This window comes from Zalophus californianus, chromosome 11 (assembly GCF_009762305.2).
Source record: "Zalophus californianus isolate mZalCal1 chromosome 11, mZalCal1.pri.v2, whole genome shotgun sequence".
NCBI classification, from domain to species: Eukaryota; Metazoa; Chordata; class Mammalia; order Carnivora; family Otariidae; genus Zalophus; species Zalophus californianus.
Window position 1 is genome coordinate 84,891,206 of NC_045605.1, and position 26,222 is coordinate 84,917,427.

General features: G+C 43.0%; 1 protein-coding gene across 2 annotated transcripts in view; it reads right to left on the minus strand.

Annotated features, from left to right (window-relative positions):
• The window catches only part of LOC113914562, a 177,234-nt gene that overhangs the window by 76,928 nt on the left and 74,084 nt on the right, over positions 1 to 26,222 (minus strand). For both annotated transcript variants that reach the window (XM_027579897.1, XM_027579898.1), the window contains exon 2: positions 18,482 to 18,727. In XM_027579897.1, coding sequence (XP_027435698.1) covers positions 18,482 to 18,727 — 246 coding nt within the window. The remainder of the gene's footprint in view (positions 1 to 18,481; positions 18,728 to 26,222) is intronic.

A 26,222-nucleotide genomic window follows, 5' to 3' on the forward strand; every position in this document is an offset into this window, starting at 1 on the left:
GGGGAGGGCCAGAGGGAGAAGCAGACTCCCTGCGGGACTCGATCCCGGGACTCCAGGATCATGACCTGAGCTGAAGGCAGTGGCTTAACCGACTGAGCCACCCAGGTGCCCTCAAACAATCTCTTAACCATTTCCTAGCAACATTGTTTAAAAGAGTTGTCTAGGGCACCTGGATGGCTCAGTCGGTTAAGCATCTGCCTTGAGCTCAGGTCATGATCTTGGGGTCCTGGGACTGAGCCCCACATCAAGCTCCCTGCTCAGTGGGAAGTCTGCTTCTCCCTCTCCTTCTGCCCCTCCCCACTGCTTGTGCATGCTCGCTCTCTCTCTCAAATAAATAAAATCTTTTTAAAAAAGAGTTGTCTACACTTTCTGTTCCTATCTCTTCAGCTGGCATTTACCCTTAAACCCCCAGCCTAACCCCCATAACAGTTATGCCCGAACACAGCACAAAGAGTCCCAGTTAATGTTTCCAGTGACCTCATGTCAAGAAATCCATTCTTCAACCCTTTGGCCTCATAGCAGTGTTCACCCTTGTTATTCCTTCCTTGAAACTGTTCTCCATGACACCACCCCCTCCTGATTTTGTTCCCACCTTTCTTACGATCCCTATCATATTTAATTTTGAGCAAACTTATGACATAGGACTATTCCTAACTCCATTCTAGAGATAAAGAAATGGAAACCTGAGATGCTAAATAAATTGCCCAAAGTGATACAGTGAACTGAAAGATCTAGGATTGGAACCCAGATTGCCAGACACCAGAAGCAGTGTTCTGAACCTCCGTGTGATATGATGTTCTAGACTCAGAGTGAGAAGCATACTGAGTATGGAAATACTGGATTGTTTCTTTCCCTACAAAGCAAAGGTTAACAGGTAAGGAAGCAGCAAACTCTTAAGCAAGGGCATTTTGTCTATTCTAAGAGTGAATTTTCCAGGATAAACAACATGATCAAAGTGCAAAGGAACATGAGACCACATCAGAGGTTACGTCATTATGGTGCAATGGCTCCTACCTTTGGAAACCCAAGTGGCAGAGCGGAAAGAGACTTGAATTCTGGTTTAGGTTCTGCAGTTAATTACCTATGTGACCCTGGACTACTTAACCTCTCTGGGCCTCACTTACCTCGAATGGAATGATAATACCTGCTTTCTCACCTCACGTAGTCTTTGTGAAATTCAAGTGACATCATACAACAAAAGATCTTTGACAAATGGAACCTACCACTCACATGCAAAGAGAAGCAATGGGAAAGAGAAACTTGGGGAATCCCCAGTAATGCCTGAGTAATGAATTCCTGCCCCCACCCTGTGTCTCCTGGAGAAAGGAGAGCATCCCGAGTTCGGATCCACAGAGCAAACTGGCCTAGGTCAGGTGGTCTCATCAGCCACTCACTCTCTGACCGGTGGTCTCCCTTCCCCAAACTCAGGTACTTCTGTGGTATCCCACTCCCATTAGAGACCGAGCCATGCCCTTGAGGACTCAGCTTGGAGTCACTGAAAAGGGGCCCCTCTCATAAAAGCACGGGAATTAAGGAACCTCGAGAGCCAGTGAGAAGAGGAGAGGAGTCATGTGTGACCGGGAGAGAGGATGTGTGGGGCCATTCAGACTGCACAGCGGTGTGCAGAGCACAAGAGCAAGAGCATGAATAAGAACAGCAAGAGCAGCTAACACGAAGCCAGCCCGGTCTGTGGCTGTACCGAGTATTCTTCTAAGTGTGGTACCCAAGAATCCCCTAAGGTTAGTATCATTATTACCCGCACTTTCAGATGAGGATCCTGAGGCATGGGGAGGCTAAGTCCTTTGCCCAGTCCACCATGATTCTGACCTACCCCGTCTGCTCTGGCACCTGCACCAACAGCTTCCATTACCCGACATGCCAAGAACAAGGATCTTCCCATTTCGCAGGGCTTCTCGCCCTTATCAGACTCCTTCTTCATAATTACAAAAGTAAGTTTGGTAAGCAAGCATATCAGAAACAAAGCAAAACCTCCACCGCTTCTCATCCATAATGCTTCCCTTGCTGGTAACAGCAGGACAGGAAAAAGAGCTCCAGAAGCAGAAAATAACAGCAGGGTAGTATTTTTTGTTCTCTTCCCATTTTCCTTTGCCAGACGAGCTGTTCTTCCCAAAGGGGCTCCTCAAACAATTCTATTCGTGTGCCTCTTACCCTTGACTTTACATCTCTCAGCAATTCAGAAACACGGTCACAGGCAGAGGGGAAGGAAGTGTGATCAAGGGTCCACACCCCCTGACCGGTCAGCAGGCTGTGAGCCCTCCTATCAGCCTCGCTGCTCAGCAGAAGGCTTTCACATGAAGCCATCAAGGGGACCTTGCTTTAAAAATAAGCCCTAGGGGCTAATGATGGAATAAAAACTCATCTCTAATGTGGAATGAAAAATCTATTTCTAACGCCAAGTGAGGGAAAAGCAAGTATGTTTCCTCTGTCAGTTATTTTAACGTAACACACAACCTGAGATGAATGTCTTCCGTAAGCTGGCCTTATTGAAGAAGTCCACGTACAAATGTTTGACCTCAGAAGCACGTGAGCAGGTAAAATGAATCATTCCGACGCTAGCAAAGTAATAAGTAGAGCTCCTCACAGCTGCTGCTTCAGACTGGCCAGTCACCTGCGTGATTTCTTAGAACTCTCCTTTGTTATGATTTTATCTACAGTCATAAAGTTTACCAAGTTCCAGAGTTTTGGGGGGAATTTCAGGGCCAGACAGAGCGGGAGAAGCCCCTGCAGCATTCGCTACAACCAAATCTCAAATCTTCAAAAACAAGAGGATTGCTTCTGTGAGCCAAGCTAAAGAATCAGTTCTATTAGGTCTTCTGGAGTAACACGAACCCAGCCTGTGCCTTAAATCAGAGTAGGTCTCCGCCCAGGGCACCTCCACAAACCAGCCAGGGAGTGGGTGCCTCTTCTCTCTTGCTGCTGGGGCTGAGCACAAAAGAGGCAGGGATCTCCTCTGTGGTGAGAAGGCTAAATTGAGTTCTCTTGCAAAATGGGGTCAGAGAAGGTGCAGAAAATACGGACTGCCTCACTGCACCTGTGAAAAGTGTCATGGAATCATCAGGGCCTTTATTCCCACCCCAACCAGGCACGACCACCATCATCATCATCAGTACTGTAGTCACTACTCTTGTGGTTCCAACACGTTTCTACGGCCCTCTCTGTAGTTTACAGACAACTTCGAATACAGTAGTCCCCTCATCCGCGGTGCTGCTTTCCACAGTTTCGCGTACCTGTGGTCAACCGCGGTCCTGAAGCCGACGTAGGGCCAGAAGGTCAGTAGGAGCCTCACGCTACGTCCTCGTGCCTTCGTCACTCACCTCACTTCATCTCATCACCGAGGCATTTTATCATCTCACATCATCACAAGAAGAAGGGCGAGTACAAGAACATAAGGGTACAGGACGAGAAGATACTTTGAGAGAGACCCCATTCACATCACTTTTATGATAGCATATTGTTATAACCATTCTTTTTCATTATTAGTTATTGTTGTTCATCTCTGACTGGGCCTAGTTTAGAAATTATACTTTAGCATAGGTATGTATGTATAGGGAAAAAAACATAGTATATATAAGGTTCAGTGCTATCCGCAGTTTCAGGCATCCACTGGGGTCTGGGAAAGTATCCCCGGTGAGGGGGGCTGCTGTAGATTAGCAGGGCTGGCTCAGGGCCTTAGTCGCTCAGTGCTCCTTCTTCCTGTGCCAGGTCAGTCAGGTCCCACCCGGGTCCTCTGGCAGCTAATGCTGTGAGGTCTTCCTCCACACTCTCATGCTCACCTGCCCAGACGCTAGAGTTCAATGGTTCTACTCTGAAATAACTACTCACCTTTGCCTGACCCCTCTACCCCTGCACTTCAGTTTCATGATCATAAAATGAAAGCAACAGATAACATAATCTCAATAGGGCTGTTGTGAAGATTTAAATATATTATATAAATATAGATAAAGACATAGAGATATATTATCATCAGGATTTTGCACTGCAACCCACAGAAATGAAGTCTGGCTAATTTAGGGTGAAAGGGGATTTATCGAAAGGATTCTGGAGAGCCCAGAGCTCTCTAGAAAGACTGAAAAGCAGGTTTAAAGCCAATGCTGCCAGGAATAACACCTAAAATCACATCACAGAGCAAGTCCCTTACAGAACCCTCTGCCACAGCCACTATCCCCAGACATACTGTGGATGCTGACACCAGAAACAGTCATGGCTCAAGCAGGACGAAGCTGCCCTCGCTCCACCACCCTCAGCCATCCCCACCTCAACACATCAACAGCTGCTAGGTCACAGCCTGGGGCAGATGCACTGGCAGAGCCTGGATCACTCGCCAGCAGCTAGGATGCCGCCAAGGAGGCTGGGAAAACAAGTATCTGGCATTTTCAGCTTCTGTAGGTGTGTGTCGTGGGGGAGGTGATTCCTATAGTCACAGGAAGTGTGTTTAGTTGCTAACAGCCAACAAGAATGACTAATATTCACTAAGCAAGTGAAATACTTAATCCAGTCCCTGATGTGTTATCATCCTGTACCTTATCCATTGTACCTTGTCTGTGTTGACAAGTCTGTCAAAACACCACATTATAAAGATATTCACAACGCCCCCCACTCTTCCCCCCAACACCCCCACAAAACCTCCAACCTGTAAAACCCACCTATTTCCACACATCGATCTCTTTATTCTCCCCCACCCCAAGAAGTCATTGATTGTCTGATAAACAAATCCCTGCTTATGTTTGATTACTGAAAATGGGTTACTTAGTGTGATTTTTTTGCCCCCGAATCTTTCTATTTTCACAGGAGATTCCAGGAGCCATAAAGCTTCAAACCCAGAATCTCAAGCAGCTGTTAAATTTACCTTGGAGAGTGTGGGGTCAGTAGCGAAGTCTTTCATTAGTAAACCAGTATCACCAACTCCCTAACAACCCCTTATCTGCAGGGAGAACTCATGCACTTCCCCAGGTTTTACCTCACCCAGGCTCTCCTCAAACCCCATGTGATCGTCAAGGTAAGTGTTACTGCCTTCACTTGATAAATGAGATACCCTGAAAGGCTGAATGAATCTCCCAAGGGACTAAATCTGGTCAACAGGGGAGCTGAGACAGGACACGGGTTTCCTGACTCCTGATCAAGTACTTTTCAGTTTCTCCAGTCCCCGGCCGTCCTTCTCCAGGTCTCAAGAACAATCACAGCGGTGTCAGTGAATAAGAGAACAAGGGGAATCCAAGAGACCCTCCCTGGGAGGAAGAGAGGCAGTCAGGGGAGAAAAAATGGGCACAAGATGATCCCCTTCCTAGAGAGATTCCATCTGCTTTGATATAACTCCAAGTGTTTTCCAACTGGGTTCTGATTCCAAAACATTTACATTCACCAGGAGGACTGAATATAATTACTCCCTTTGTGTTTCAAAAATTGCAAAACTTAGGGAATGTACAACCACCACAGAAGGAACCCAGGAGCTGAGGTGGGGGTGAGGGTGGGGAGAGGGAAGCCCAATCTGCAAAACCAGTGTGAACCTTTCTAGCCGCGGCGATGGGGAAAGTGTACTGTCTCTGAGCTCCATGATTAAAGCAAATGCAAATTAGTTTCTGCAAAGGTCTTTCCCCTTAAATTGAAAAGCACCGTGTAATGGAATTTCATAGATGCTGCTTTGGAAATGACTTCATACCTCACTCTGTTCAGAGCTGAGAGGTGGCTGCATGGCGTGAATCATAAGAGGCTGAGGCTCTCGAGGGGCTGCCCAGCCTTCCTCCCACTTTCACGTCTATGCAGTGGCAGGCTGCTCACCCCATCCCTTAACCCGGGCCGGGAATTAGTGAACTCAGAGGGCTGTAGTCACTGCTACATGATTTGCAGTCTTCTCCTACCCCAAAACAGGCTATCTACCTGCAAGCCATGCTTTTGGACCAGAGTCAGGCTCCTGGGGTTGCTAGTTGCATAAGCCTGGCCTGGGGACACACATTTTAAATAAAAGGCCTTGGAGGACTGTGGGGTTTCCAGGCTCTCTAAGATTGCCGGTAGAAACCATGAAGTCAAGGTGACAAAGATTTAATGAATGCCACACCGTTCTTTCACTGACTACCTGTGCCTTCTTCGGGGCACCCCTCCAAAACCTAAAAATCAGATTTCCAAATTATCAGCAGCTTTGCAGTGAATCAAATAGGTTGCGTTACAGTGTCAAGCCTGATGGAGGAATACTTCCAGACAGACCAAATCCTTAATGCACTCGTGCAAGAAAAATGTATTCACACCTACTATGTGCCAAGCCCTGGGATACAACAATGAACACAGCTATTAGTCACGGCTCATCGTTTGCAATCAAACAATGCACACAAGATGCTTTCAAATACTTATTCCAACAAATGAAAAACTGCAACCCTGACAATGTTATATGTCGGGTAGTGGGTGGTAGGGTGGTACTGAGAGAGCCCAGGAGAGGGGAAGTAGACCTAGTCAGCACATCGGGAAGGCGTCCCTGAGGAAGTGACCTTTCAGCTGGAGAACTAAACGGAAAAATTAACCAATAGAAGAGAGACAGGAAAACCCCTGAGGCAGAGGGCCTGGCAGGGGCACTGCCCCACCTGAGCAGGGGTGTGCTGAGGACTGGGGAAAAGGCTAGAATACATTCAGCTTGCTGAGCAAGGAGAGCATGGCACCAGAGGAACCTGAAAAGGGACCAGACCCTGTAGAGCTTTGCAGGACATGCAAAGGAGTTTTGTCTTTATTTGAAATGCAAACTGATGCCATGAAGAAGTTGTAAGTGGGAGTGAGGGTGGAAAGACAGGAAGTATCATGCCATTAGAAAATGTCTCTCTGGCTGCAGCATGGAGGCCACATTAAGAGGTTGGGGGTGGGGGGTACTGTGAACTGTCTGCCAAAAACCCATCAAGAAAGTGTTCAGAGCCTTATCTGCCATGGCAGAGACCTGACTCACCCACAACCGCGAGGGAAATGGCACAGCCAACTCAGGACTTCAGGGTACCAGTCTCCTACCCCGAAACTCTTTCCACTGCAGCATTACCTAGTAGCACAGTTTTTAAGGTGTGCTGTCACCTGGGAATAAGTTGGTAAAGCGGGCAGCACATCCCTAGACCTCTCTGGGAAACACCCCAGTGACAGCACTGACAGTAATAAGTAATCCAATAATCAAACAGTAAGGTACTGACTCCAATAATGGGATGGCAGCACCCACCTGGTGATCTCGTTCCAACTATCTCTGTCTACATAGCCTATGCCTAAGAGAGAAGTTCAAGTGTGTGCTCTTAAAACAATGATAACAATAAAAACAATTTAACTTCCAGTCACTATGTGTTCACGCACTTGAGATGAGGAAGAGAGCTACTCACCCAAAGGACCAAAGTGTCTGAACACAGGCTCACCTTATGTAGAGACTCATGTATTTAAGAGCTAAAGTACAGTGTGTGCCATCTTGGTTTGGGCTGCTATGATACAGAACGCCATAGACTGGGTGACTTACCGGATATTTACTTCTCACAGCTCTGGAGGCCTGAGGTCCACGATCAAGGTGCCAGCAGCTTTTGTTCTGGTGAGGGCTTTCTTCCTGGTTTACAGCGGACACCCTACTGCTGGGTCCCCATGTCCTCGCGAGGCCCCACTCTCATGACCTCATCCAAACCCAATTACCTCCCAAAGGCCCTACCTCTTGATACCATCCCATTGGGGATTAGGATTGCAACACAGGAATTTGGGAGGGACACAAAGATGCAGCCCACAGCATGCTCATTTTGTTGAATTCTTTCTTATTTGCTTATCATTTAATAAAAAGATCTACCTAAGATAATGGTATTAGTTTTTAAACTACTGTCAATATTTTTTCTATTTGTAACAATCCTGTGATGACCACGTTGCCCAGAGTCCACCCAGAGCTCTGCCCCTTCCCCTCTGCCCAATCTGCTAGAGTGGCTCACATGTTTTCCCACCCTTTGTTTCTGTTAAAAATTCATAATTATGCTCCTCAGAAGAGTTGCACATGAGCCCAGCAGCTTCCTTTTCTACATCAGCATGGATTAGATTATTGAATTAGTTAGAAATCAGGGCTCTGCACAAATAATGGAAGGCAAGACAGATGAGCTTTGATAGGAAGGCAAAGGAAGGCGGAGACACAGAAGGGCAGGTGTAGGTGGGCTCCCGTGTGGCAACCAGCAGTCCTGAGAGCCTCCCGTGCTAGCAAAGGGAGGTATCAAATCTCAGGTTCTGATGTATCCTTGGTTTGTCCTTGAAGAAGGTCAGTGTGGCAGGAAATGCCTCACGTTGAACAAGCTCCATTTCCTTCTTCTCCTGGAGACGCTTCTAGACTACGTTTCCCTTTCAGTTAGGTGAGGCCATGGGATTTCTGCCTCGCAGAGTACAGGTGGAAGTGCTGTGTGCCACTTCCAGGTGTGGCTTATAAAAACCTCTTGCAGAATCCTCCTTGCTGTTTTCCCAACTCCTTGATGAATGCAGAAGGCCCAACTGATGTAGAGCAGTGGTTCTCAGCTGGGGGCAATTGTGTCCCCCTCTCCCCAAGAACATTCGGCAATGTCTGGAGACACTTTTGGTTGTCACACTGGGAGGATGTCCTACTGGCATCTAATGGGAGAGGCCAGGGATGAGCTAAACATCCTACACTGCACAAGACAGCCCTCCATCCATAACAAGGAATTAGGCCACCCCAAAACATCAATAGTCCCACGACTGTGAATTCTGAGCCAGAGTGGGGCAGAGCCACAAGGTGGATTCTTCAATGACAGCATGGACACACACACACACACACACACACACACACACACACACACACACACACACACATGCTGGCCTCTGTTAGTGATTTTAACAAGAAATAAGCATTTATTGGGTTAGATTATTGAGATTTGTGGGTAATCACAGCAGCAAGCATTATCAACAAATACGAGTGATGGAGGTTAGGCTTTCTGTGGAGGACAAGTGTACCTTAGCGACAGAGTCGTATCACTTGACAGGCCCTGTGAAGGTCTGTGGGATAAAGAGTGAAGGGCAATGAATGCTTGGTCCTATCCATTAAGTCAGGAGGCCTCACACCACCACAGCAGTGAATAGGGTCAAGAATGCAGTGGACTCTTCATAGCCCTTTCCTTAATGCCCAGGGGTGGTGTCTTTGAGGAGAAACTCTTAGCAACGCAGTCGAGGAACATGGGAGGAACCCGCATCTGTCCAGGAAAAACACCCAACCCGCCCGAAGCAGAACCAGTGCTAACCTCTCTCATTTTCCTCTTTCCTTCATCCCCTTTTTGTGTGACAGACTAGCTGACAATAACCAGCAAGGTCCGTTTAGTGTATGGTCTGGTCTTGCTGTGACTAATAAGATGATTGGTTGTATATATCCTCTTTATGGCTGTTCATTATATCACCCTAACATAAAGTAATTTAATTTCAGTGGGATAATTAGGGTATTTCTAATCTAACTGATAGTCTGAATGAAATGAGATTCTTAGAGGGAGATTTGTGTATCAGGAGACTGGTGACCTCCGGCCCCAATTTTCACACAATGTATTAATCTGACAGCCCTACTTCCCAGGCATACTGTATCCGTACATTTTCCGAGCCTGTGGGTTATAGAACACACCCGCAAATGAGATTACTTTATTTATAATGAGATTTCCTTGGGCTCAAGGAGACAGATCATAGTATTTTAACTGAGGCCTTCAGACAAGAGGATCCATCTGTTAATAGAAGCCCTGAGATGCAAATGTACTCAAGAGGGAGTGTGGCCTTGTCTGGGGTCTGGGAAATGCCAGTCCGCAGGAGAAATCACGACTGAGCCCCGCAGGATGCCCGCCTGCCTGGGGCAGCTCAAGGCCTCCCCAGCAGAGCAGCCTGGCGCTGGCCACTGGCCGAGGGCCACAGGAAGGCTGTTCTCACCTGCCCCCAGGGGGAAGCTGCACCTCGGAGTCTGCTCACTGAGCCCAAAGTGGGGAGTAAGGAACGAGACCAGGGGATAGAGGAAGCAGTAGATGCTGGTGGGGGGTCAGCAAGGAGGGCAGCCGAAAAGACCTACCGGCTGCTCCTCAAGCCCCCAACCGCCCCCCCACACCGCCCCAGTGGCAGACCCACTGACCTCTGCCCTTCACCCCGACTCCAAACCTTACCGGTAGAGTCCCTCTTTTATGCCAGTCATCAGCAGCAGGATGCTGCCTCTTACAAAATCTGCTACTGAAAACACTTCCCATTGTTCTTTTACTCATTGAGCACCCACATGCGCCGAGCACGGGTCAGGCCTGCTTGGGAAACGCCTTTAAATTTCTTTTAGAATTTAATATGAGAGAAAAAAATAGTCTGTTTCTCTGGAAGAAATACCATGTTTTCTTCTATCAGGTAATAAGAACTGCATGGCTCATCTTGTTCTCCTGTTTTCTTGGGTGCCAGGAAGCTCAGAGATTAATATCATACTCAATAATCTCATAAAACACCAGCATGAGGTTGCTATTTTAGGTCTTTTTCCTCCTTATCTTCTATCTTCTTATTTTTCTATTTCTAGTAAAAAAGAATGATTTTTATGCTTCTTATTTGGTAAGGTATTTCAAGCTCAATTTGGAAAGAATATATTTTATTTTCAAAAATAAGCAAAGATAACCTGAAATAATGTAACATTGTATGCCACCTATACTTTAATAACAAACATCTTCTTAAAAAAGAAAACACATAGGAAAATTTCTTCACATCCTCAGAGAAATATATTTCCTCCCATTTTCTTGGAGACATGTGGCCCTACTGATTTGTCTTTCACTTTTCCATTTTTTAACAGATACAATAAATGAATAAAGACACATAATAAAACCAAAAAAATAAATAAGCAAAGATAGCCACGTTGACTTACAAAAGGCCACTGTTAAAAATTCTTTAGTATTTACTAAGTGCCTATTAATAACTAACATCTGCTGAGCACGTGACACAGGTCCTTTTCTAAGCACTCTGAACCCCACAGCAGCCTCTGCTGTAAGTACTATTAGTGCCACTTTGGAGATGAGGGAATGAGGAACAGAGACGATGAAGAGTTTACCTAGGGTTACACCTTCAGTAAGGAGTGGAACCAGGATTGAAACGTGGGCAGTCAGGCACCAGCAGGCGCCCTCTTAACCAGTGCTCCTTGGCACACACAAGTCCCCGTGCTAGGTGACAGGAAATGTATGTTACATGTGTGGGATGCCTCTGCTAGGTGGCCTCACATCCCCTGAAGCTTCCTTTCTACTCCAGCCTTGCTGCAGCAACTGGCCATGCCGAGGAGTGACCTGACAGCACCCTGCCTCGGCAGCATGAAGAGTCTCTTCTGCTTCCCTGGTGTCTCTTCCCCAACCTCATGGGAGGTGGCAGGAATCTGCTCCACGATTCTGACACCTGCACAGACTTGGAAAAATCAGGGAGCTAACACCGCGTGCGGAAAGCCTTGACTGACGAGGGATGGAACCAGTAGATAAGGGCTCCCAATTTCTGCCCTATGGGCAGACAATTCTTTTTTTTTTTTAATTTTATTTATTTGACAGCAAGATACACAGCAAGAGAGGGAACACAAGCAGGGAGAGAGGGAGGGGGAGAAGCAGGCTTCCCGTGGAGCAGGGAGCCTGATGCAGGGCTTGATCCCAGGACCCTGGGATCATGACCTGAGCCGAAGGCAGACGCTTAACGACTGAGCCACCCAGGCTCCCCTGGGCAGACAATTCCGAGGCCCGTTCTACACAGCTCCTCAGGGATCCCCAGTGGAATTCAGCCACTGTGGCCCACTGGACTGTCTTTCCTTCTTTTCATTCATACATCCTAGGTCCCCACTCTTGTTCCTTGGGATCAATTTCTAAAGCAAACTACTTGTAGGCAAGATCTTGTCTCAGCTCTGCTTTGGGGGTAAATCAAGGTGAAGACACTAAAGTTCCTAGCTTGAGGAGTTCAGATTAGGGTGACAGGTCATTACAAGAGGAACAATTCAGTAACAGTAGATTAACAATCTATGACCGAGTAGCTGGTACAATGACTCAAGCTATAAAAACACAAGAGCACAGAGAAAGTCGAGTAAGTAGGGAGCTACCAGGAAGTTTTATTTGAACACAGCCACATGTTCATTGACATGTTACCTATGGCTGTTTTCCCACTACAACAGCAGAGCCGAGTAGTTGCAACAGAGACCCATGGCCAACCAAGCCTAACATATTTAGTAGCTGGCTATTTACTGAAGTTTGTGGATCTCTGACATAGAAAATCCAGGAGCCTATGGGAATGGAGAGAATGGGCACATGGTCTACTTGACAGGTGGCGGTGGGATGATCACCAAAAGCTGGGAAGAGCCAGAGCGTTGAAGAACGGGAGCAAGGGCATGTCAGGAAGGGGCAACAGGTGGACCAAAGGCAGGGCTGAGCCTCAGCAAGCTGCTGAGAAGGAATCATAGGCAGCTTGCTGTTGCCCAAGAGAAAAGAACCGCGAGGAAAGTGATGGGAGATGAGACTACAGGCAGACATTTCCTTCAGGAAACCATTGCTGGGCTATTTCTCTCATTTGGAGATATTTCCTTCAATAGGCAAAGACACTCTAACAAAGAGTGACTCCAGAGCCTGGTTTATACCTTCTACTGAAGGGAGTTTACATGAACTTCATAACGCTTATGCTCTTCTGATGATCAGTGGGAGCCCCTGCTCATAAAGCAGCCCCCTTTGCAGCTGGGCATTCCTGCCATTAGAGATCCACTGCTTTGCCCTCCTCGGGTTGCGTGCCCCGGAGTAGGCTGGCTGTGGCCTCTTGCCCCAGACACAGCTGACTCATCACCATTACCGTCAGACCCCACTGGGAGCTCTGACAGGTCTCCCCCACAGGCCTGCTCTGCAGTTTCCCAATATGAGGACGAGGCAACAATGAGGGGGCAAGAACAATCATGAGAGATAGACCTACTGCACAGCCCCGGGAGGGGTGCTTCTTCATACCTTTGGGAAAGAAAAAACCCCGGGTGAACCCGCATGGTCTGACAATGAGTTATTTTGCGTAGCCCTTTCAGGGAACACTCACTGAGAACCAAATATGTGCCCAGCAAGGTAATATACTCGGTATAGATATGTGACGAAGGTATCGCCTGCCCTTGAGGAGCTCACAGTCTAATGGGGGAGATGGACGTGCTATTTTCAAGGCGGGGGAGTGGTGCCAACTCCCCTCTGATGGGAGTGCCGCTCCTGAGAGGTAAAGCATGGGAGGATACTAAAAGCTTAAAAAACATCTTAAGGGAATATACTTTAATGATCATTCTGGAATGAACTACAGTTAACCACATCAACTGCTGACATGCGAATGTATACACAAAGTCCTGAAAGATACACCAAACCAGTTTATACCCCTTAAGAGCTCCCAGATTTCCCTGACAATACTTATTTATACTCTTGACTGATTTGGTGAACCATTTCTGAAAAAGCAATGAAAAGGTAAATTTCAGTCCCCAAAGGACAGAACTTAAACATAATTTGGAAAACAACCTGATAATACCAAGTTGCTGACATGTAGATATCCATTTTCAATTGTTTCAGATTTGGCTATAAAAGCTAAGATGGAGAAAACCAGCAGTGAGTTTTTTTTTAAAGGAAGAAGAAGGCAAGACTGATGAATCACAGACCTGTACCTCTGAAACAAATAATACATTATATGTTAAAAAAAAAAAAAAAAGATGGTAGGAAGGGAAGAATGAAGGGGGAGAAATCGGAGGGGGAAATGAACCATGAGAGACTATGGACTCTGAGAAACAAACTGAGGGTTCTAGAGGGGAGGGGGTAGGGGGATGGGTTAACCTGGTGATGGGTATTAAAGAGGGCACGTACTGCATGGAGCACTGGGTGTTATATGCAAACAATGAATCATGGAACACTACATCAAATAAATAAATAAATAAATAGATAAATAAATAAATAAATAAATGTGTTTTAAAAAAAGGAAGAAGAAGGGTTAACATTTACTGAGTATGTGCATCTTGTCAAACACTGTACTGAGGGCTTCATCATGTGCATTATCTCCCTGCATCTTCCCAACTGTCCTCTGAGGGAGACTCTAGCACTGTGACCGTCTCCAGGTGATGGACGAAGCAACAGAGTCACACAGAGTGGGTAATACAGAGTGAGTAACCAGCCATCCCTGGAAGAGGCAGGTGTCACCGGACAGTATGTGCAAAGGAGGGGCCGCACCCTTCACCACCGTACCAACTGCCCCCCTCCCCCACGGGCCAGGCCTCGGTTCCCACCGGGATGGCTTTTTTTTTTTTTCCCCCAGCAGTTTTGCCCTGAATAGGCTTCAGGATAAGTTCCTTCCTTGTGATAAGCAGGGCCCACGACCTCTGACAGCTGTTCCCCGCTCCTCCTCATCCTCTGAAACAATCAGTAAGCATTAGAGAGTGCTTTTCCCTTTACAAAGGTGATAATTAGATAACAAGCTGAGATTAAAGTAATTACAGTCAGACAGCTGGCGAGGCAGCACAGTCATGTTGAAATATTGTTGGTACTTCAGCATCTGGTTCTAATAACAGCACAGGCTAAAGGATTTTACATTAATTACAGAACATAATTTAATATAAACATATTTAATTACAATTGATGAGCGATAAACTGTTCAAGAATGACTTAACCCCTTCCGCGTGTCAAAGTGATGGGAACTTTGGGCAGGCTGCAGCCTCTTCCGCTGTCTGTCTCAGCCTCCCCCACCATGCCTTCCACAACTCCCTAGTCCCCTCTCCTACAGAAAAATCCCCCTCAAAGACAGAATGTTCTAGATGGGGATGTTGCTCATTGACTATCCCATGGGTGTTTGGTGCACGTCCAGCACTGCCCATCCATAGAGAGCCAGGTGAAAGGAGGTGAGTGTGCCAGCCAGCCTGGGATGCGTTGCTTTGGCTGGACCAGCTGCCCTTCCTCATATTACCTCACACTGACGAGACAAGGTGGGCTCCCCTCAGCTGGTCTTCCCCATGTTTTCACACCTTTATGTGGTGCTGGCTTGGCTTCTGACAGTCAGTGAACCATCTCTTAGACCATCCTCAGATCTCCAAGAAAAAGTATGTCATGACTAGGAAGTCCCTGTACATGGTGGCAGGGGTATTTTCACAATTTTGGAGTAAATGCGTAATATCTGGAGACCCCTAAGTGAGAAAGGACACTCTGTTCTGTCAGGAATTCTTCTTTACATGCTGCTAGCCCCTCCCCCACCCCCTCCAAACTAGCAGACACAGGTCTTGTGTGAAACAGTTTCAAACAAATTGGGACCACACAGACACAATCCTCAATGGATAAAGGACTCAATCATTACCTACACATCGACTTCCAAGATTCATAAATGAGAGATATTCAAAAGCCACAAACATGCCATGTTATGGACTGCATGACTATATTCTCCACAAAATTCATATTTTGAAATCATAACCCCCAATAGGGCTGTATTAGGAGATGGAGCCTTTGGAAGGTAATTAGGTTTAGATGAGGTCATGAGGGTGGAGCCCTCATGATGAGATTATTCTTAAAAGCCAAAAAGTGGAAACAACCTAAACGTCTATCAACCAATGAATGAATAAACGAAATGTGGCATAGCCACACAATTGAGTACTATCCAGCCATAGAAAGGAATGAAGTATAATAGAGGCTACAACATGGATCAACCTAGAAAACATCTTGCTAAGTGAAAGAAGACAGACACAAAAGCCCACATATTGTATGATTCCATTTATACGACATGTCTAGAACTGGCAAATCTATAGAGACAGAAAGTAGATTCATGGTTACCAAGGGAAGGGAGGAGAGGGGAAATGAAAGTGACTGCTCGTACACTTCAAAATCGTTAAAATTGTAGATTTTATGTTATATAAATTTTAACTCAATTAAAAAAAAAAACTACCAATCTGGGAACTGGAGCTTAATCCCACTGGAGAAGCTGGGAGCCTATGTAAAGTGGGTGGCTCACAGTTATCTCATCCAAGAGGTGAGGAAGCTGGGGTATTTATACACAAACTCCCACCAGTCACTGACTGAATAAGGTTGCTTCAATGCAATCCCTATCAAAATCCCAGTGGCATTTTTCACAGAGATAGAGAACAATCCTAACATTTGTATGGAACCACAAAAGACCCTAAATAGACAAAGAAATCTTGAGAAAGAAAAACAAAGCTGTAGATATCATGCTCCCCGATTTCAAACTATATTACAAAGCTATCATAATCAAAACAGTATGGTACTGGCATAAAAAACAGACACCTAGATCAATGGAATAGAATAGACAGATCAGAAATAAACCCATGCACAGTTGGTCAATTAATTTACAACAAAGAAGGCAACAATATACAATGGGGAAAGGATAGTCTCTTTCATAAACGGTTTTGAGAAAACTGGACAGCCACAAGCAAATGAATGAAACTAGTCTACTATCTTATACCATATGCAAAAATTAACTCAAAATGGATTAAATCTGAATATAAGACCTGAAACCATAAAACTCCTAGAAGAAAATGTATGGGGTAAACTCCATGACATTGCTCTTGGTGATATTTTGGATCTGACTCCAAAAACAAAGGCAACAAAAGCAAAAATAAACAAGTGGGATTACATCAAACTAAAAGGATTCTGCACAGCACAAGAAACTGTCAACAAAATGAAAAGGCAACATACTGAAAGGGACAAAATATTTGCAAGTCATATATCTGATAAGGGGTTAACATCCAAAATACATAAAAAAAACTTATACAAATCAATAGCAAAAAAGCAAACACTCCAATTAAAAAATGGGCAGAGGATCTGAATAGCTACTTTTCCAAACAAGACATATAGATGGCCAACAGACCATGAAAACACGCTCAATATCACTCATCATCAGGGAAAAATGCAAACACAACCACAATGAGATATCACCTCATATCTATTAGAACGGCTATTTCAAAAAGACAAAGAATAACAACTTTTGGCAAGGAGGTGGAAAAAAGGGAACCTTTGTGCACTGTTGGTAGGGATGTAAAATTGGTGTAGCCACCATGGAAAACAGTATGGAAGTTCCTCAAAAAATTAAAAATGGAAATACCATATGATTCCACCTCTGGGTATTTAGCCGAATTAAATGAAAACACTAATTTGAAAAGATACATGCATCCCTATGTTCATTACAGTATTATTTACAATAACCAGGGTATGGAAAAAACGTAATATGCATTGATGGATGAATGGATAAAGAAAATGAAGTATAGCTATATATAGATATATATCTATATTGTATAAATACAAAATGGAATATTACTCAGCCATAAAAAATAACGAAACCTTGCATTTGCAACAACATGGATGGACCTTGAGGGTATTATGATGAGTGAAATTAAGTCAGACAGAGAAAGACAAATGCCATTTGAACTCACTTATATGTGGAATCTAAAACCAAAATGAAACTCATAGATACAGAGAAAAGAGTGGTGGTGCCACAGGGAGAGGGGCTGGAGGGTGAGCAAAATGGGTGAAGGGGGTCAAGAGGTACAAGCTTCCAGTTATAAAAGAAATAAGTCATGGGGATGTAATGTACAGCACGGTGACTCTGGTCAATAGTATTGTCGTGCACATTTGAAAGTTGCTAGAAGAGTAAATCTTAAAAGTTTTCATCACAAGAAAAAAAGCAAGGCTTTGTAACTTTGCATGGTGATGGATAGTAACAGACTTAGTGTGGTGATCACAGTGTATACAAATATCGAGTCATTACATTGTACACCTCAAACAAGTATGATATATGTCAGTTATACCTCAATTTAAAAAGTCTTTAAAAAGTATAAAATGCTTCACAGTGCTAGACACAGAGAAAGCTCTCAATAGATGTAGTTATTTTTATAGGAGACTCAATATGGTTAAATAACTTGATCAAAATTACACAGCTAATGCAAAGTGCCGGTAGGATTTACTCAGATCTGTCTATACGACACAATCTTTCTTTTTTTCTTTTTACAATACAAATTTCATACTGAGAATTATACTAACCAAATATATACTAACCACCTTGCAAGCACACAACAAAAGGCAATCATGTCATCATTGCATTCAGAGGCTATAACAACATCTTTATATTCTTACTCTCTCCTTCCCCCTTATGTGCTGTTTGGCGGAAGCAGCTGCTTTTCTCATAAAAAGGCCCGAGGGCTGATGTTATTGTCTGCTCAAGTTTAAATAGATGTGGTTTTTTGTGGCGATGCTCATCTGAGATTCAAAGCCTGCACATTTGCCGCCAATTTAGCGCAAAGGACCAAGATACACGAAGACCTGACACTGCAGGAGCAGCAGGTGACACTTCCTCACTCACGTGTCGGTCCTCCTGTTCCCCTGTTGAATCACCTTTCAGTGGGCTCCACAAAAAGGTGCCCTAGCAGAAGCAAATGGAAGGAATCTCTTCCCATCATGCCCTGCATGAACTCCCAGCAAAGGGCGTGCCAGAGGAATGACAGAAGGACATGGGGCTCAGAAGCCAAACCTACCTGATCAGGTAGTGGTTGATAATAGTGTCAAAGTAGCTGTAGTACACGGCATTGTTCACGTGGCCATACTGGTCATTGTCCTGCCATCTCGTCTGGATGGGTAGGAAGTACCCATAGGCCTCATGGTGTCGATGACAATCCGCCACTCTCTGGCTCTTTGGTGATGTGCCCAAGGAACGGAGATTCCCAGGAAGCAACCTTGAAACCCAACAGGTCATGGCTGGTGATTGCTGTCTTGGAGCGGACCTTCCAGAAGAACGCAACAAGGGATAAGGACGGTTTGCTGAAATCGTGATTTCAGGTTTACAAAAGCAATTTCATTCAGTTTTGGCCATCGGTTTCAAAAGGAAATTTGATTTTTCTCCTGGGAAGTAAATCTTCCCTTATAATCCAAGTCCTTGTCACAAATCTGTTTACTTTTTTTAAAAGACTCCTTACTTAAAAAGGCTTTCGCAAACACTGACAGAAACAAGTGAAGCCTCCGTTTGAATTTGACTAGTGGGAATTTAAAGTCTATTTGTATGGAGGTCTTCTGTACCACAAAGTATTTTCAAGGCGGGTACATTCCTTCCTTCCTCCCTCCCTCCCCTCCTTTCAGATTTATTATTTATTTATTTATTCATTCATTCATTCATTCATTCATTCATTCATTTGAGAGGGTGAGTAGGGGCAGAGGGAGATAAAGTCTTAGGCAGACTCCACACTGAGAGTGGAGCCCGAGGCGGAGCTCAATCTCATGACCCTGAGATCTCAACTTGAGCCAAAACCGAAAGTCCAATACTTACCTGACTGCACCACACAGGCACCCCGAGGTGGGTACATTTCTGACGAAATCTGTAACACCACCGAGGGCATAAAGAGAGAGCTCAGGTAACCAGTATAAAATAAAATGTTTGCCAGAAAATATCATCAACTGGGCCTACTAACTATCAGGGCTTTTTTAAGGTTATGAATTTTTTTCTTGGAACAAAAGTAACTTTCCAAAAATGGAGAAAAAATCAAATATGCATAACAAAGGGGGGATACCCAATAACCCAATGACACCAGTTATATTCATTATTCCAGTCTTATATTCATGTATCTGTATATGCATTCTTAATGCATATATGCAAAATTCCATATGGCACATGCCGTGTCACTATCTCTTATGCTTAACAAAAGATCATTATCATGTGTACATGTTCTTCTACATCATTTGTAATGTTGAATTCCATAATATTCCGTTGTACTGAAGCACCACAATTTATCAAATCCTCTATTGTTGCATACTTAGGATTCTGACTCTAATTTTATTGACTGGGATTAGAATCTTTGTAAATAAGTCTTCCCACACATCTGCGATTATTTTCTTAGGGTAAACACCACGAAGCAGAATTGTTAAGTCCAAGGGCAAATGAATTGTTAAAGATTTTGAGATAAATCGGTGCCCTCCAGAAAGGTGGTACCAACTTCTACCCTCCCCAGTGGTGTATGTGCGGGCCAATTTCCTTGTCGATTTTAAAATGCTTTGTCGATTCGACTGTGTTTTCTCATTTCCATACAAATTCAATGAAATGTGCTAAGTGGAGAGATGACTCATGCCACCGGCTATGTTAGAATAACCAGTATCAGAATAACCCCTCTGTTTGAGAAGCGCTATCAAAGCTAGATAACATGTAAAAGAAGAGCTGCTTGAAGCTAGGAGCAAATAATCAAGGCAGCAGGACGTTACAGGCTGCAACCTTGGGGACAGGGGAACACATTCAAGGGAGCCCAGCACTTGCCAATGCTCTTCCTCATCCGGGTATTTGCCAGCTCACCGTGTGGGGAATAAAGCCTGCAAGAGGGCAGCAGCCTACAGCTCCTGGTGGTCTTGTCATGTTGGAAGAGGAGACAAAAAGTGATAGGCCAACATCCTGGAGAAGGGTGAGCTGCAGAGATGTGAGTCTGGAGGTGCAGGGTCCCCTCGGGGCATCTGCTGCCTCCCACACAGCAGGTGCTCTGAGGAGACAGACAAACCCGTGGAAAGCAACTACTACAAGGCTAAAAACCTAAGGAGAAAATAGGAGTCTCATTGTGCTGAGGACACAGCTTTCAGGGGTGCTGAGGAGGAGAGCAAAGACCCCAGACTCTCAGAATCAACTCGAGAAGGGTTACTCCCTTACAGGGAGGACAAACTTTAAACTGATCAGCCTTGATCAAGCTTACCTACCGAAGCTAAATCACCTCGAGAGGGAAATACCACCTACAGCCTCTGCAACGTTTCATACACGAAGTCTGGCATTCAGTCAAAACCAACCAGGCCTACCAGTAAAGAGGAACGAATGACCAAAATCCAAAAGTATTAAAAAAAAAAAAGACAATAAAGAGATTCAGAGACTCACACAAATGTTAAAATAACCATAATTACCAGACATCAGAGATAAAGGGCTAATATCCATCCCTAATACATAAAAAACTCTAAAACTGAGGGGGTTAAGAGTTTTAAAAACCCAACAGAAAAAGAAATGAAAGTCACAAAGAGACAATTCACAAATGTTTTTAAATGACCTTTAAACATATGAAAAGATGGACTTCGGTCATAATATGAGAAATTATAACTATGCTGCATTACTGTTTCTCAATGATGAAATTTGGTAAAAATACAAAGCTTGACAGCACATTCTCTTGACAGGACCATAAGGAAAGAGACACTCTTACACACTGCTGGTGGGAATGTCCCCCACCTCTACGGGAGGAGAATGTGACAATATCTAATGCAATCACGAGTGAGTTTACCTTTTGACTCATATCTAAGAATTTACTTTGAAGGTACACCTTCAAGAATACAAAAATACATATGAACAAGGAACATCACTATTTGTTATTGAAAAAATACTGGGGGAAAACAAACACAGAGGATTGGTTGAATAAACTGTGGTACATTCACACGATGGTATACTATAGAGCTGTAAATAAAAACTAAAGAAGGTGTGATAAGGAATGATTTCCAGGATGTATTTGCAGTCAGTCAAAATAAGCAAAGGGCGAGAAAGCATATATATTATGCTACTTTTGTATAAGAAAGAAGAGAAAATAAGCTCTTTTTTGGGAGATACAGGCTAGGTGGAGCAAGGCAGAGGGAGAGCACCCAGATGGTATCCACAGCCTATGTTCCTTGAAAGCAGCTCTACAGGCCACTAGATGTCTGACAAACCTGAAGCCTGCTCCTCAGACCACAGCTCCAGCCCAGGCACAAAGGCCTATTTCACAGGAGTGGAGGGTGTGCTTCGGTCTGCTATCTGCGCAATACACTAGGGGTGGCACCCTGCCAAGAACTGCCTCTCCGACTGTCATAGTCTCCTGGGACCCAGGGATGCAAGCCCCTACCCCATCCCCAGCTACTAGAGCCAGGGGCTCAAGGGGTGTCCTCTGGGCAGCAGCTGCAAAAACCAGGGCACCAAACAGGTAAAAGCTCCCTTCCAGGAAATGTTGGTACTCTAGAGCACGGCAAAGGGAGAGCGTAAAGATGGCACCAGCCAGTCTCCATCCCCAGAGAGTTTTCCAGCAGGCTACGAGATGTGTTAAATCTGATGCCTACGCTCAGGCTAATGCTTCAATAAGATAATTATTTATTTATATTTACAAAAGGAAAATAAGGAAGGTTGAACCTGAAACTAATGAGGGTGCATTAACAAGGTGGGTGGGGTGAAAAAGGGGAATATAGCTTTTTGTGTAATTTTGGGTTTGGGGACCATGTTAATGTTTTACATACTCACACAAGATGATGATGATGATGATGACGATGAAGTTAACAATGATGGAAGGAAAAGAAATAAAAAATGGAATATAAACAGAAACAAAAGAGTCCAACTATATTTCAAATGAGTAACAATCACACTGAAGGGAAAAATAATTACTTTTGAATACAGAGTTTTGACTATATACCCTCAGTCTAAAGACAAAAATCTTTTAACAAATACTAAACACTGGTTAGTGCACATGTTTTTTATAGTGGTAGGATTAGCAATTCTGGAACTGCTTTCTGTGAACCTAAGACTGGGAAAATGGGTAGATATGCCGAGGAAAATGTGAGCCAGGTTTCTCACTTGGAGAAAGGATTTACAAATAGGAAGGGGAAAAACTAAGATGAACCTTCTGGTGTTAGATGAAATTTTGGAGTATCAATATGAATTCACAGATTAGAGACAGAAATAGAGGTTTCTTATCTCCACTGAGCCTAGGCACAATGACACTCTAGTAGCAAAATGATCATATTGAAGTGTCCAGATCTTAGGTTCTAAACACCTTTCTCCACTAAAAGAAAGGAGGACGCCTTAAAGAAATGACTGATTCCAATGCTGGGGCAGATAAAATAAAAGATGATCCTGTTGTGGCACATCTTGTTGTGCCAGCAAGTAAAGAAAGTTCTTATGGCAAAAGTCCCTAAGAGCCTGCCTAAGGGGGTTTGAAATGGCCACATCTGGACTATTTGAGCATTAGATTTAAAAATGAGATCAAGGGGGGGTGCCTGGGTGGTCAGTCACTTGGGCATCTGACTCTTGATTTCAGCTTGGGTCACAATCTCAGGGTTGTGAGATCGAGCCCCACACTGGGCTCCACACTGGGTGTGGAGCCTGCTTGGGATTCTCTCCCTCTCTCTTCCTTCTGTCCCCACAACTCTTTCTAAAAGAAAAAATTAGATTGATGGATTATAACCTTCTCAATTAAATAAGAATTCTTAAGTCTGCAAAATTAATAAACGGGGTCGAAGGAAAAGTTATTCTTTCCCTAAGTATGCCAAGTAATAAATGTAGAAGGGATAATAGATTTAGAAAATCATCATTTTGCAAATATCATAGTAATAACTGATCCAGTCAAGAATCACTGATGAATGCTAAAATACACTAGGCACAAGTTTGGTGAGGAGCATAATATTTATATGGTCCCCAAATATTTCTCCCACAAATTACTTACTCATTACAAATCAATAACAGTAGCTTTATGGTGGATCACACACAAAGACAGTATGATTTTACCAAGTTATCCAAGTCAATAACACCAATAACAAACCAACAGACTGAGACAGACACAATATCACTTCTGTGTTATTTCTGGCAACAATGCATTATCTGAATCTAATCATGATGGAACATCAGAAAAACCAAAATTGAAGAAAATTCTACAAAGTAATTGTTCTATATTCTTAAAAAATACCAAGATCATGAAAGACAAATAAGGGTGGAAGAATTATTTTAATTAAAAGAGACTAAATATCCCTGACAACTAAGTGTAAGGCATGATCCTAGATCACATACTGGACTGGAAAAAAAATGGAGCTATAAGGGACATTATTGCAAGAACTGATAAAAATTTGAAATTAGATTGTAGATCACACAATAGTATTATATCAATATTAAACTTCCTAATTTTGATAGTTGTACTGTGGTTATGTAAGATGAATTCCTTGTTTTTAGTAAACTCAACTGAAGAATTTAGGAATTAAGAAGCATGACATCTGCAACATCCTGTCAAATGGTTCAGAAAGAAATAATGTGTGTGAATGTAGCAGGGGAGAACACCTGTGCATGGAGGAAAGGATGATAAGGTAAATGGGAAAAAAAAATGTAACACATTGTGACTCTTGGTAGAAGATATACAGTAATGCTTTCCACCATTCCTACAAGTTTTCTGTAAATTTGAAATTAAAAAAAATTAAAGTTGTCCCCCAAAACTATTATTCATACGTTCAAAAACAGATTTTAAAAAACTATTTTACCAGAGCAATGGAATCTATGAAATATAATCATTATATTATGAATTCAGTAGATAGGTTAAACAACAGATTAGTCATAGTAGAAGAAAAAATTAATTAACTGGAATATAGGTCAGTTTAAATATTAAGTTTGAAGCACAAATAGATAAAAAGATTTAAAATACAAACAAGCATAACTGACACATATAGGATAGCACTTTTTTTTTAAGTGACATAACTGTTGTAATTAAAGTTCTAGATAAACAGGAGGCAGATAATGGGTAAGAAGCAATATTTGAAGAGATACTGACAGAAAGTTTTCCCAGGCTGAAAGATCTGGAGCCACAGATCCAAGACTCATTATGACTCCAAGTTGGTTAAATTAAAGAAAAGCAACCAGAACAAAACTGCTGAAAACCAAAGACAAAGACAAAGAGAATCTTGAAGAAAAAAAGACATTTTACCTTCAAAGCAACAACAATAGGCAGACTTATTTGATGGAAACAATGGAAAACAGAAAATGGCACCTTGAAAGCTCTTAAAGTAAAGAATTGCAAAGCTAGAATTCTACACATGAGAAAATATCCTTCAAAATTGAAATCCAAATAAATAGCCATTTTAACAAAACCTGAGAGAATTCATCCCAGCAGATCTACACTAAAGGAAATGCAGAAGGATACTCTTTAAGCAGGAGGAAAATGATCCTCAATGAAAGCATAATAATACAGAAAAGAATGAAGAGGAGTGGAAAGGGTAAATAAGTGGGTAAATTTAAATTAATACTGACTCCTTAAAAAATAATATTAATAATATCTTATGGCATTTAATATATATAATACAAATATATAGATATTTAATATATTCCACAGCTGTAGCAAAGGGATAGTAAATTCACTTATAGTGTTCTAAGGTCCTTGTATTCTTCAGTAAGTGGTAACAATCCTAATTTGAGGTTGACTGTAAGTCCAGGATGCATGCTGTAACCTCTAGAATAATCACAAAAATAATAGAAAATGAATATTTAATTAGCAAAAGGAAAACTAAGCAATAAAAAAAAAAATCTTCAAATCCAAAGAAGGAAATATGTAAGGTGAAATGACCAAAACACAGATGAGACAAACAAAAAACAAAGTAAGGTAGTAGACTTGAGAAAAAAAATAACAATAATTACATTAGTTGTAACTAAATACTCCAAAATCATAGACAAAGATTGTCAAAATGGATTTTTTTTAAACCCAACTACACATTACTTAAATGTAAGGACACAGAAAACCTGAGAGGAAAAAGATGGAAAACATACAAACATTAACCCCAAAAAAGGCTGGTATAAATGTACTAAAAACAGACAAAATAGATTTTAAGGCAAGAAGTATTACTACATATAAAGAAAAACTTTTGGTAAAGATAGAAGGTCAATTCAACATGAAGATCTCATAATATAGTCTCACATGTAGCAAAAGCTAACAAAACCAAAGGAGTAACAGACAAATTCCCAAACCCAGTGGGCAGCTTTAACACACGTCTCTCAGTAGCTAAAAGAACAAGCAGAAAATAAATTAGGTAAAATATAGAAAATTAAAACAACATGATTAACAAACTTAACAAAGCACCCAATGATTACAGGATATACCTTATTTTCAAGTATCTATGGAACAGTTACCAAAATAAAACATATACCAGGCCATAAAACACGTCTCAACAAATTTCAAAGAATTAAAATCAGAGTATGCTGGGCGCCTGGGTGGCTCCATTGGTTAAAGCGACTGCCTTTGGCTCAGGTCATGATCCTGGAGTCCCGGGACCGAGTCCCACATCGGGCTCCCTGCTCAGCAGGGAGTCTGCTTCTCCCTCTGACCCTCTTCCCTCTCGTGCTCTCTATCTCTCATTCTCTCTCTCAAATAAATAAATAAAATCTTAAAAAAAATAAAATAAAATCAGAGTATGCTCTCTCACTACAGTGGAATTAATCTAAAAATCAATAACAAGGAAAAAACTTTGGAAATCCTTAAATACCTGAAAATCAATTAA